This window comes from Salmo salar, chromosome 05, assembly GCF_965601325.2.
Source record: "Salmo salar chromosome 05, fSalSal1, whole genome shotgun sequence".
NCBI lineage: Eukaryota > Metazoa > Chordata > Actinopteri > Salmoniformes > Salmonidae > Salmo > Salmo salar.
Window position 1 is genome coordinate 64,913,062 of NC_138295.1, and position 13,948 is coordinate 64,927,009.

At 46.1% G+C, this 13,948-nt stretch overlaps 1 protein-coding gene across 11 annotated transcripts in view; it reads left to right on the forward strand.

Moving 5' to 3' along the window:
- Positions 1–13,948, forward strand: part of LOC106605391 (regulating synaptic membrane exocytosis protein 2) — a 152,306-nt gene that overhangs the window by 49,788 nt on the left and 88,570 nt on the right. For 10 of the 11 annotated variants that reach the window (XM_082975405.1, XM_082975398.1, XM_082975401.1 and 7 more), the window contains exons 3-4: positions 9,624–9,691; positions 11,804–11,923. In XM_082975405.1, the coding sequence (XP_082831531.1) occupies positions 9,624–9,691; positions 11,804–11,923 (188 nt within the window). Of the gene's footprint in view, positions 1–9,623; positions 9,692–9,839; positions 10,057–11,803; positions 11,924–13,948 lie in introns of those variants that run through there. The other variant, XM_082975407.1, reaches the window with a different exon arrangement.

A 13,948-nucleotide genomic window follows, 5' to 3' on the forward strand; every position in this document is an offset into this window, starting at 1 on the left:
GGGAGGAGGGGAGGAACACAGAGCTGCTTCGCAGGTGATTAGGAGAGGAGGAGGAGGAGGAGGAGGAGAATCCAGGCAGTCAACATTCCCCAGTCCCTGTGTTATGTAACTTGCTTCCTCACACAGGGAGGGAAGTAGCACATGGCTAGGTTAGGACAGACTGGCTCCATTATTGATGCTGTGGGATGGAGGGGCTTTCCAAGGTTTCACACAGACCCACAGACCGCAGATAGATGAAGAAATCACAACATTGTATTGTGAACGTCATGTTAAGGATCACAGTAGTGGTGGGGTCACAGAGTAGTTTGAATGTGGACTGCTGAGGCGAGGGAGGTGAGCTCCTGAGGTATAGGATGTAAGGTTTGTATTTTCGAGGTAATGGGGGGGTTACATACTGTCTGTCATTAAAACACCTTAGTAAGCAAGCGCTCAATGATTAGCAATATGAATGGCGTTTGGCCAGCATAATTTTCCCTTCACCCAGTCAGTCCAGTGTGACGTTGAAGGACGAGCCGTAACCAGATAAGCAGAACATACATTCTAATAGCTTGGGCGGAGGGAGAGAAAGCTGAGGGAAAGAGTAAAGAGGTCAGAAAGCACCTTCTGTCCGTCTGTGGCCAGTCAGCAGCATTATGGTCTGCTCTGCTATGTAGTGCACTCCGTGAGCTGCTTGACTGGCCTGGAAGGAAGGAAGGAAGGAAGGAAGGAAGGAAGGAAGGAAGGAAGGAAGGAAGGAAGGAAGGAAGGAAGGAAGGAAGGAAGGAAGGAAGGAAGGGAGGCTGGGGTGGGGTGGGTTAGGTGAATAAATGGGTGTGTTATGGCAGGTTAAACACACCTCGTGCCATGCTCTCTGACACTGGACTCTCTGGGGGTCTGGGAGGGAGGTGAGGGAAGGAGAGGGAGAGGGAGGGAGGAGGTACCATCAGTAATGGCCTGAGCTCCTGGCTGCTCCTGGCTGCTCCTGGATGCTCCTGGCTGCTCCTGGCTGCTCCTGGCTGGCCGTCGGTAGTGAGGCTGGGAGACTGATTTAGTGTGACGTCCCTCTCCCTCTGTTTTCCTCCGTATTGATCTCCTGACATGCCGCCTCATGATAGAGCAGGCAGGACAGAAACGAGAAAAGACGAGTGGAGACAGTCAGACAGACAGACAGACAGACAGACAGACAGACAGACAGACAGACAGACAGACAGACAGACAGACAGACAGACAGACAGACAGACAGACAGACAGACAGACAGACAGACAGACAGACAGAGAGCGAGTGAAAGGCAGGGAAGGATAGGGGGGAGAGAGAGGGAGAGAAAGAAGGAGAGCGATGAAAGAGAGAGATTCTCATTACAGCTCTATCGCTGGTCTGGTTCTGTAGGTTTGGTGCTCTGTCTGTTAGGACAAGGACTAGTCCAACATCCCCCTGCTTAGTAAAGGGCATTCTTATGTTCAATGCCAGACAAATAAACAAATAATGTTATAGTGTGCGTTTCTACATTGTAATAACAGTACATTGACACATTTTTTTAAGTAAAAAAAATGATAAATGGCCTAATTAATAATTGATTCTGTAGCTCTTTAACCTGCTACACCTTGGATGTTTTTTGGACAATCTGCTTTCACAGACACAAACCACACTGCTAATCTGCTCCCTTTACCTCACAGCATGGATACTATGTTTAAACATAGACAATGTTTCACCTCTGTCTGTCTCTGTCTGTCTCTCTCTCTCTTTCTGCTCTCGCCCCCCAAATTGTAGTAAAAACAGCATCAATAATTAATGATCCAATTAATAGTTTACACTGGTTTCTATTGAGTTGTCAAAGTGATGGAGAGCCTGCTGGCAATGAACTCTTTCTCCGCTGTCTCCTCCCCACGTTGTGCTGCTGCCGGAACCCTGAATCAGCACTTTGGTGGTGGGCCTCCGCGCCTGCTGCGCCGGGGGGGGGGAGGAAGGGACGGGGAGGGAGGAGACTGCTGATGCTCCCAATTTACGTCCGTGATGAGTTTCCTGTTGGCTGAAGCACCCTCAGCTGGGTTTTTACCGGGCCCAGCCCCCATCTGAGGGGCGTCGCAGTGGCGGTGGATGGTGTGTGAGTGTGTGTGAAAGGCTTCAGATGAGCTCTTAGTTTAACATGCTGCTTCGGTTCTGTGTCTATGTGATTTCAACATGTCTGGGATTTCAACATGTCTATGGGATTTCAACATGTCTAAGGGATTTCAACATGTCTGTGGGATTTCAACATGTCTGTGGAATTTCATCATGTCTATGGGATTTCAACATGTCTGTGGGATTTCAACATGTCTGTGGGATTTCAACATGTTTGTGGGATTTCAACATGTCTGTGGGATTTCAACATGTTTGTGGGATTTCAACATGTCTATATCAGGATAAGGTAAGACCCAGATGCAGACCGTGTTGAAGTAACAATGTTTATTACAGCAACAGAGACAAAGGTACAGGACGGCAGGCAGGCTCAGGATCAGGGGCAGGCAGAGTGATCAGGCAGGCGGGTTCAGGGTCAGGACAGGCAAGGGTCAAAAACCAGGAGGGCGAGAAAAAGAGAGGCTGGGAAAAGACAAGAGCTGACAGGACAAACGCTGGTAAGCTTGACAAACCAGACGAACTGGCAACAGACAAACAGAGAACACCGGTATAAATACACAGGGGATAATGGGGAAGATGGGTGACACTTGGAGGGGGGGTGGAGACAATCACAAAGACAGGTGAAACAGATCAGGGCGTGACAGTCTATGGGATTTAAACATGCCTATGGGATTTAAACATGCCTGTGGGATTTAAACATGTAACATGCCTATGGGATTTAAACATGTCTATGGGATTTAAACATGCCTATGGGCGCCAGGTTAAACATGTCTATGGGATTTAAACATGTCTATGGGATTTAAACATGCCTATGGGATTTAAACATGCCTGTGGATTTAAACATGTCTATGGGATTTAAACATGTCTATGGGATTTAAACATGCCTGTGGGATTTAAACATGTCTATGGGATTTAAACATGCCTATGGGATTTAAACATGCCTATGGGATTTAAACATGTCTATGGGATTTAAACATGTCTATGGGATTTAAACATGTCTATGCAATTTAATCATCTGTGATTGTTAGAATTGCAAGCCGGAAGCTGTTTGGGGCTATCATGGACACAATAGCCAAGTAATTTTGGTTGCAGCAGCTGAGACAAAGAGAGGCAGGGAGAGGAGAGGCAGCGATGCTAAAATGTGTTTATGGCGACTGGCAGCAGCAGCAGCTTGGTGTGTGTGTTTGTGTGTGTGTGTGTGTGGTGTGTGTGTGTGTGTGTGTGTGTGTGTGTGTGTGTGTGTGTGTGTGTGTGTGTGTGTGTGTGTGTGTGTGTGTGTGTGTGTGTGTGTGTGTGTGTGTGTGTGTGTGACAGGGAGGGTAATCAGTGTTGAGTGTTGTCAGCTGTTGGTTCCAGCGGGTCACGGAGGGCATAGCCCATCTGGGGACTTCCATAATGTTTTATCACTGGGCATAACTGTATACAGTAAGTGGTTTTAGTACCCACAGGGACGGGTGAAGGGATGGAGGGCTGGTGATAGGACCAGGGGAGGGGTGAAGGGATGGAGGGCTTGTGATGGGACCAGGGGAGGGGTGAAGGGATGGAGGGCTTGTGATAGGACCAGGGGAGGGGTGAAGGGATGGAGGGATGGTGATGGGACCAGGGGAGGGGTGAAGGGATGGAGGGGTGGTGATAGGACCAGGGGAGGGGTGAAGGGATGGATGGGTGGTGATAGGACCAGGGGAGGGGTGAAGGGATGGAGCGCTTGTGATAGGACCAGGGGAGGGGTGAAGGGATGGAGGGCTTGTGATAGAACCAGGGGAGGGGTGAAGGGATGGAAGGCTTGAGATGGGACCAGGGGAGGGGTGAAGGGATGGAGGGCTTGTGATAGGACCAGGGGAGGGGTGAAGGGATGGAGGGCTTGTGATAGGACCAAGGGAGGGGTGAAGGGATGGAGGGCTTGTGATGGGACCAGGGGAGGGGTGAAGGGATGGAGGGCTTGTGATCGGACCAGGGGAGGGGTGAAGGGATGGAGGGCTTGTGATGGGACCAGGGGAGGGGTGAAGGGATGGAGGGCTTGTGATGGGACCAGGGGAGGGGTGAAGGGATGGAGGGCTTGTGATAGAACCAGGGGAGGGGTGAAGGGATGGAAGGCTTGAGATGGGACCAGGGGAGGGGTGAAGGGATGGAGGGCTTGTGATGGGACCAGGGGAGGGGTGGAGGGATGGAGGGCTTGTGATGGGACCAGGGGAGGGGTGAAGGGATGGTGATAAGAGGAGGATGGCTGGTTGTTTTGGAGAGGACCTGACCTTGCTCTGCCATGCAGTGTCTCGGCCAGCCTTGAAAGATATTCATGAATATTAATGTCGAAATGATTTACTGTTTACTCAGCTTCCAAAGACGTGATCCTCACCACTCTTGATAGCAACCCTAGAGTAAAGCTACAGACCAGGGCTATACATTTAGAGAGAAATATTGAGAGAACATCTGATCTCCCCCTTCTCTTCTCATCCTACCCAAACACCCAACCCTAACAACATATGCAGCATAAAGTTATTTTTATATGCTTCCAACTGAATTCCCTGACTTCTCCCAGACTGAGTTATGTATTCACCAGGCTAACTGCTTTATGGAGACCTGTCTTTTATAGCTCCATTAGATTATCCTCTTTTCACAGGAAGTGATGCGAAGGAAATGATGCGTGCAGCTTTGGGTTGCATAAATGCACTTGTTCTATTTAACCTTACCTCTGCCTGCAGACATATGGGCACACTGTGTAGTGTGTACTACAGTCGTTTGAACTCGCACACACTTACTGTAAAAACAATCTAGTTGTTTCAGCTAATTATTCTTAAGTAACTGGTTCCTCAGCCTATTTTTGGTTTACTCAACTTTTCGGTACAAGTGTTACCTGAACAACAATTTTGAGTGTTTTACCTAAAATAAAGGCTGTGTAACTAGTTACACACAAACACAGGGTTTTCAATGTACATATTTGACATATAAACTCAGCAAAAAAATAAACATCCCTTTTTCAGGACCCTGTCTTTCAAAGATAATTCGTAAAAATCCAAATAACACAGATCTTCATTGTAAAGGGTTTAAACACTGTTTCCCATGCTTGTTCAATGAACCATAAACAATTAATGAACATGCACATGTGGAACGGTCGTTAAGACACTAACAGCTTACAGACGGTAGGCAATTAAGGTCACAGTATTGAAAACTTAGGACACTAAAGAGGCCTTTCTACTGACTCTGAAAACACCAAAAGAAAAATGCCCAGGGTCCCTGCTCATCTGCGTGAACGTGCCTTAGGCATGCTGCAAGGAGGCATGAGGACTGCAGATGTGGCCAGGGCAATAAATTGCAATGTCCGCACTGTGAGACGCCTAAGACAGAAAGACAGGGCGGACAGCTGATTGTCCTCGCAGTGGCAGACCACGTGTAACAACACCTGCACAGGATCGGTACATCCGAACATCACACCTGTGGGACAGGTACAGGATGGCAGCAACAACTGCCTGAGTTACACCAGGAATGCACAATCCCTCCATCAGTGCTCAGACTGTCCACAATAGGCTGAGAGAGGCTGGACCGAGGACTTGTAGGCCTGTTGTAAGGCAGGTCCTCACCAGACATCACCGGCAACAACGTTGCCTATGGGCACAAACCCACCGTCGCTGGACCAGACAGGACTGGCAAAAAGTGCTCTTCACTGAGAAGTCGCGGTTTTGTCTCACCAGGGGTGATGGTCAGATTCGCGTTTATCGTCGAAGGAATGAGCGTTACACTGAGGCCTGTACAGAATGACACAAATATAAATGTTCACAAAGTCTGCTGCCTCAGTTTGTATGATGGCAATTTGCATATACTCCAGAATGTTATGAAGAGTGATCAGATGAATTGCAATTAATTGCAAAGTCCCTCTTTGCCATGCAAATGAACTGAATCCCCCAAAAACATTTCCATTGCATTTCAGCCCTGCCAGAAGGACCAGTTGACATCATGTCAGTGATTCTCTCGTTAACACAGGTGTGAGTGTTGACGAGGACAAGGCTGGAGATCACTCTGTCATGCAGATTGAGTTTGAATAACAGACTGGAAGCTTTAAAAGGAGGGTGGTGCTTGGAATCATTGTTCTTCCTCTGTCAACCATGGTTACCTGCAAGGAAACACGTGTCGTCATCATTGCTTTGCTCAAAAAGGGCTTCACAGTCAAGGATATTGCTGCCAGTAAGATTGCACCTAAATCAACCATTTATTGGATCATCAAGAACTTCAAGGAGAGCTGTTCAATTGTTGTGAAGAAGGCTTCAGGGCGCCCAAGAAAGTCCAGCAAGCGCCAGAACTGTCTCCTAAAGTTGATTCAGCTGCGGGATCGGGGCACCACCAGTACAGAGCTTGCTCAGGAATGGCAGCAGGCAGGTGTGAGTGCATCTGCACGCACAGTGAGGCAAAGACTTTTGTAGGTTGGCCTGGTGTCAAGAAGGGCAGCAAAGAACCCACTTCTCTCCAGGAAAAACATCAGGGGCAGACTGATATTCTGCAAAAGGTACAGGGATTGGACTGCTGAGGACTGGGGTAAAGTCATTTTCTCTGATGAATCCCCTTTCCGATTGTTTGGGGCATCCAGAAAAAAGCTTGTCTGGAGAAGACAAGGTGAGCGCTACCATCAGTCCTGTGTCATGCCAACAGTAAAGCATCCTGAGACCATGTATGTGTGGGGTTGCTTCTCAGCCAAGGGAGTGGGCTCACTCACAATTTTGTCTAAGAACACAGCCATGAATAAAGAATGGTACCAACACATCCTCCGAGAGCAACTTCTCCCAACCATCCAGGAACAGTTTGGTGACGAACAAGGCCTTTTCCTGCATGACGGAGCACCTTGCCATAAGGCAAAAGTGATAACTAAGTGGCTTGGGGAACAAAACATCGATATTTTGGGTCCTTGGCCAGGAAACTCCCCAGACCTTAATCCCATTGAGAACTTGTGGTCAATCCTCAAGAGGCGGGTGGACAAACAAAACCCACAAATTCTGACAAACTCCAAGCATTGATTATGCAAGAATGGGCTGCCATCAGTCAGGATGTGGCTCAGAAGTTAATTGACAGCATGCCAGGGCGGATTGGAGAGGTCTTGAAAAAGAAGGGTCAACACTGCAAATATTGACTCTTTGCATCAACTTCATGTAATTGTCAATACAAGCCTTTGACACTTATGAAATGCTTGTAATTATACTTCAGTATTCCATAGTAACATCTGACAAAAATATCTAAAGACACTGAAGCAGCAAACCTTGTGGAAATTAATATTTGTGTCATTCTCAAAACTTTTGGCCACGACTGTACTCTGGAGCGGGATCGATTTTGGAGGTGGAGGGTCCGTCATGGTCTGGGGCGGTGTGTCACCGCATCATCGGACTGAGCTTGTTGTCATTGCAGGCAATCTCAACGCTGTGCGTCCCTTCCTGCAGGCTCAGCCTGACATGACCCTCCAGCATGACAATGCCACCAGCCATACTGCTCGTTCTGGGCGTGATTTCCTGTAAGACAGGAATGTTGGTGTTCTACCATTGCCAGCGAAGAGCCCGGATCTCAATCAGGGCCATTCCCCCCCCAGAAATGTCCGGGAACTTCCAGGTGCCTTGGTGGAAGAGTGGGCTAACATCCCACAGCAAGAACTGGCAAATCTGGTGCAGTCCATGAGGAGGAGATGCACTGCAGTACACTAGATACTGACTGTTACTTTTGATTTTGACCCCCCCTTTGTTCAGGGACACATTATTCCATTTCTGTTAATCACATGTCTGTGGAACTTATTCAGTTTTTATCTGTTGTTGAATCTTGTTATGTTCATACAAATATTAACACATGTTAAGTTTGCTGAAAAGAAATGCAGTTGACAGTGAGATGACGTTTCTTTTTTTGCTGACTTTATGTCACTGGTATCAAATATGTGAGTTGAAAACATTGTGTGTTAAAAGTGCTGTGTGTGTGTTAACATTTGCACAGCCTTGTTTTTAGTTAAGATGCCCAAATAATAATTTATAGTTGAAAAAACACATTTTAAATTGACTGAAGTTTTGCCTACGTTTTGTGAAGTTGGAGCTAACTTTGGGGAAACACATTTTGTTTAGTTCAGCTAACTCTTAGACCGGAAGGTTGAGTTTCCTTTTTAACAGTGCATACTGTACATTCGCCAAGCGATGTATCGACAAATCAGCAATGGAGACAGATCCAGTGTCTTGAATGGTCTACAGTGACAAAATCGGCGAGCAAGTGGCTGGCCATACCTCATACTTCATCGCTATATGCTTTTAATATGAATCATTATATAATGCCGAATTTTTGTCTTATTGGGTTGTAAAATGAGTGGCCAATGGAAGCTAATAGTACTACTAAATAGGAATGTTTATCAGGAATGTTTAATGTGTTGATATCTTCCATTGGGTGAGAGAGACAGACAGAGAGCGAGACAGACACTAATATCTCATGTTAACTTCAAAGAAAGAACACTCCAAAATGACTCCTCCTCTCGACGGGCCTCCTCAGCCCTCCGTCCCTCTCCTTCTGTCAGGGAAGACTCCCATCCCGCCTTCAACAGTCACTACTTCTCACTCTTTTAGTTACCATCATCAACCAGAGGAAACGCTGCTGAAGTCTATAACAACGTGATGTCGTTCTAGAAAGCAGGTCCAGAAGTCATGTTGGATCTAAAGATGATGATCTCTCTATCAGGAGAACGATGGGTGGAGGATGGATGGAGGAGAGAGAGAAGTGGAGGACCGAGGAAAGGAAGCGAAGAGCGAGAGAGCGAGATGGGCGTTTACAGGGGCGAGTTCTTGGTTTGTCTGAGCGAGCCAGTCTCCATCGATCCCCCTGACCCACATCAGACAGGTTACAGACAGACAGACTGACTGAGCCTTATTGGAGAAAGTGCACACACAGAGCACAGACACAGAGAAAAATATGAACTCTCTCCCTGACTTCTGAAGTCCCTGCCTGGCCTGCTGGGCTGAGGGAATATGTTTCTCTCACACACCCACACCCAGGCTGGTAAGATTGAACAATGTGAATTTCTGTCTGTCGCATGCTTTAAAGTTACGACTGCAGAGAGTTACAACGATATCTTTGGCTAGTTTGCATCAATAGAATGTCTTGGAAAAGAGGTTTGACTGGCAACGTGAGTGAATGATTTATGAATAAGAGTGTGGGGCCTGGTTTGGTCTTGCAACCAATGAGAATTGTTCCAAGACTAAACACAACCTAAATGGTCTGTGCTTGTGTTGTCTGAATGTGTGTTTATAGTAGTCATGGTCATGTACTCTGTGCTGGTTACCATTGCAGTATTGACTTCAGGGAGGCCCATCTACTGTATATGAACTGTATGTTTCTACTCTCTTCACAGGAGCTATTGTTGTTCACCTTTGAGTGTGTGTGTCTGCGTGTGTGTGTGTCAGCACTGTACGTTGGGGTTTCTGTGGTCCTCACCATTCCCTCTCGCTGTCTTCTCTGTGTGTGTGTGTGTGTGTGTGTGGGTGTGGGTGTGTGTGTGTGTGTGTGTGTGTGTGTGTGGCTCCCACAGGAGATTTGGATGGCCACTGGTTGGACCATGCGTCATGGCATAGCAGCGATGCCTCCCCAATGTCTTTGGTGAGACATGCGGAGCCCTGCCCCTAACCCCCCTCCCTCCTCCCCCTCTCAGAGTCCTTTGTCATTTCATGTTTGCTTTGTTTTATTTACACCTCCGCATGGGTTTTCTTCTTTCTTTCTGTTTTTTTTATCCCACACCTGTAGGGGACAGTCAAAGGGGGAAAAGAAAAACTATTGAGCGGGCATTTTTGTCCGACTCAACACACAACACCTTATCTGAGAGGCAAAAGAAAATGGTGCGCTTTGGGGGCCACTCATTGGAAGAGGACGCAGAATGGTGTGAACCCCAGGTTAAAGACTCTGGCGTTGACACGTGCAGTAGCACTACCCTAAACGAGGACAATCAGCATAGCCATAGTGAGAAGGTACTGGAGACTATGTAGCCAAAATATCTGCACTTTGTTATTTTTCTTTATTTTTCTTTACCTACCTCCTCCGGTCTTTATCTGTCACTAATTGTTAAATAGTAGACATGTTTAGTTGTTTTTTTCTTTTTTAAATTTGAATTGATTGATTTTCCTTTGAACTTCGTCTTTATTATTATTCCGGGGAATTGATAAGATTGATTTCATTTCGACAGCAGCTTGCTGGGTGTTGCTGAAATAGGAGATGGGGAACTCCTCTTTCTTGCTCTGCTGTTTGCTCTCTGGCAGCATAAAGATCCATCCAGGAGCATTTAAACACAACCCTCTTTTTGTCATGGCACACAGCAATGTCCACTCCTCTAGTTGCATGTTGCTAGTTGCTCTCAGTCTGTTTTGTTATTGTTACTGTAGCGGCCATCTTAGTAACGTTACAGTAGGGTAACGACTCCTACCTCTCACAGACACAGGCCTCTAGTCCAGTCCCTCACTGGAATGACCCCTCCTCTCCCAACATACACTACCTAGTCAAGTCATTATCCCCCCTAGATCTCCACTCAGTCTAATACCAAAACTAAACCAACCACTTAGAACAGGGACGATTGGATTTGTTTTGCACAGACAAAGTTATGTTTTTCTTTTTTTCCCTTCCGCTGTCATGTTTGTTGTGATTTCATATTTTTTTTTTTGTCTCCATCTTGGCCTTAATCATCGTGCTGTGCTGTTCTTTTGGGAGTTTTCGTCCATAAATCCTACTTCGGTTCACCTCTTTTGTAGTTGTTGCATAATTACATTTTTCTTCATCTGCTTCTAACTGCTCCATAGTGGAGGTGTAGTGCTGTGTGTAGCAGGGCAGAGAGTGGTGGAGTGCAGTCTTAACCTCCCTCTGCCTTCAGCTAAGGCCTCCCTCACAGACCATCAGACAAAATCTACACTCATCCAAACTCAACTGGATTTGATGCCAATGTGGCTGAGTTTTAATTGAGATGTTCTAGATAGAGTGCAGATTTTCTCAGATGGTTTGTGTGGAGCTTCTGCTCTGCGGTGACTAGGAGGGCGTGATGGTTTGCCTATTTTACCCTGCATGGGGTGCTGAATGCTCTCTACCTCTTCCCTGTTGGCAGGATCACACACGCCCTGGCATTGGATGTGCAAAATGTTTCATTTTCATTGAATAACACTTTTGTGTGATACATTTATCGTAACATACCTAGAAAAATGTGATTTGAATCGTTTTAGTGAAAATAGTACCTAAAATCATATTGAAGTACTTCCATGAAATATGTTTGTGGACATAGCTAATCACTGCTTAAAATGTGGGCTGTGTTATTGTAAATATTGTTTTATTTTACCATTGTTTTAACATTTTGCCTTCAACTACAGTACGTATAACTGTGATGCAGTAGATACAATAATTCTTTTTGATTTTGATGAATTTAGTTATCTAATTGGTTTTGATGAACTTTTATTATCTAATTGTGACAATCCGGCTAATCCCAAAAGAAAAGACAGGTTATATAATCTGAAATAGAAAGGATAGAGACAGAGCTATAATCACCAGATTAGATAACTAACCAGAGCTTGTGTGATCGTTCATTAAGTCAAATGAAGTGATACCCCCCCACCTCACCCCACCCTTCACATGATACACACTTTTCTGTAGTAGTCTTTTTAAAGTGATTGAAGTGAATCTGGTGTGGATGAGTTGTAAAACACAAGGTGTGTTGTTGCTGTGTGTGTGTTCCTATAGCATCCAGTGACATGGCAGCCCTCCAAAGATGGGGAGCGCCTAATAGGGCGGATTCTGCTCAACAAGCGGATGAAGGATGGAAGTGTACCTCGAGACTCAGGAGCACTGCTGGGACTGAAGGTGAGTCCGCCCCGTCTGTCTGACCTCTCTGTCTGGACTTCTGTCTATCTACTGCGACTGAAGGTGAGTCCGCCCCGTCTGTCTGACCTCTCTGTCTGGACTTCTGTCTATCTACTGGGACTGAAGGTGAGTCCGCCCCGTCTGTCTGACCTCTCTGTCTGGACTTCTGTCTATCTACTGGGACTGAAGGTGAGTCCGCCCCGTCTGTCTGACCTCTCTGTCTGGACTTCTGTCTATCTACTGGGACTGAAGGTGAGTCCGCCCCGTCTGTCTGACCTCTCTGTCTGGACTTCTGTCTATCTACTGGGACCAGTCTGACCTGATGGTCAGAGGCCGTTTATTATTTCAGCTGTCTATCACTATTCAAAGGTTGCTTCCAAAATGGTATCCTATTCCGTATGTAGAGGGAATGTCTTGCCGTTTGGGCCTCGCTGAAGGGTATACGCAGTGGACATATGTCTTATTGACATCATTTTCTGGTTGTAAACTGGTTTTGTGGTTGAGGAAAAAGCTGTTGCTAAAAAGACATGAACAAACCGTCCTTATCAACATCTACTACAACCTGATCATGACATCATAAGGGAGTCCTTACGACCAGGTGTTCAGGGCTCAAAAGGCCCGTACTGAAGATGATCTAACCATTGTTGAATGATATTGTTGAGTTGTATATTATGAGTGGACACTACACCTTGGTACATGTATCAGAACAAAATAAGAACGCTCAAATTCTTCACCACAATAAGCAATGTTTTCATATTATTTGTAGAAACTATGCTGTGGCTGTTTTTATCTGCATATACATTTTGAAGTGATATGTGTGGGTGCCTTGCCTAATTATGAATTACATAATTGTATTATTCATGATATAATATTAATTAGGCGGCTAATTATTTCCTTGATTAATATTAATGAGCTGTGTCTTGATATGAAATACTTTATGTTCATGACTGTGTTCCAAATGGCACCCTATTCCCTATATAGCGTACTTATTTTTACCAGAGCCCTGGTCAAAAGTAGTGTACAATATGGGGAATGGGGGCCATGTGGGATGCGAGTGTGTGTATCCAAACATGCTCACATTGAACCTTTTTAATCAAAGACATTCATTGGCTCAGTGCAAAAAAAACTCTCCTAAACTCTCTCTGCATCCCAAACTGCAACCTATTCCCTATATCAAATCAAATCAAATCAAATTTATTTTTATATAGCCCTTCGTACATCAGCTGATATTCTCAAAGTGCTGTACAGAAACCCAGCCTAAAACCCCAAACAGCAAGCAAAGCATGTGAAAGAAGCACGGTGGCTAGGAAAAACTCCCTAGGAAAAACTCCCTAGAAAGGCCAAAAACCTAGGAAGAAACCTAGAGAGGAACCAGGCTATGAGGGGTGGCCAGTCCTCTTCTGGCTGTGCAGGGTGGATATTAAAACAGAACATGGTCAAAATGTTAAAATGTTAAAATGTTCATAAATGACCAGCATGGTCAAATAATAATAATCATAGTAGTTGTCGAGGGTGCAACAAGCACGTCCGGTGAACAGGTCAGGGTTCCATAGCCGCAGGCAGAACAGTTGAAACTGGAGCAGCAGCACGGCCAGGTGGACTGGGGACAGCAAGGAGTCATCATACCAGGTAGTCCTGAGGCATGGTCCTAGGGCTCAGGTCCTCCGAGAGAAAGACAGAAAGAGAGAAAGAGAGAATTAGAGAGAGCATATTTAAATACACACAGGACACCGGATAAGACAAGAGAAATACTCCAGATGTAACAGACTGACCCTAGCCCCCCGACACATAAACTACTGCAGCATAAATACTGGAGGCTGAGACAGGAGGGATCAGAAGACACTGTGGCCCCATCCGATGATACCCCCGGACAGGGCCAAACAGGCAGGATATAACCCCACCCACTTTGCCAAAGCACAGCCCCCACACCACTAGAGGGATGTCTCCAACCACCAACTTACCGTCCTAAGACAAGGCCGAGTATAGCCCACAACGATCTCCGCCACGGCACAACCCAAGGGGGGG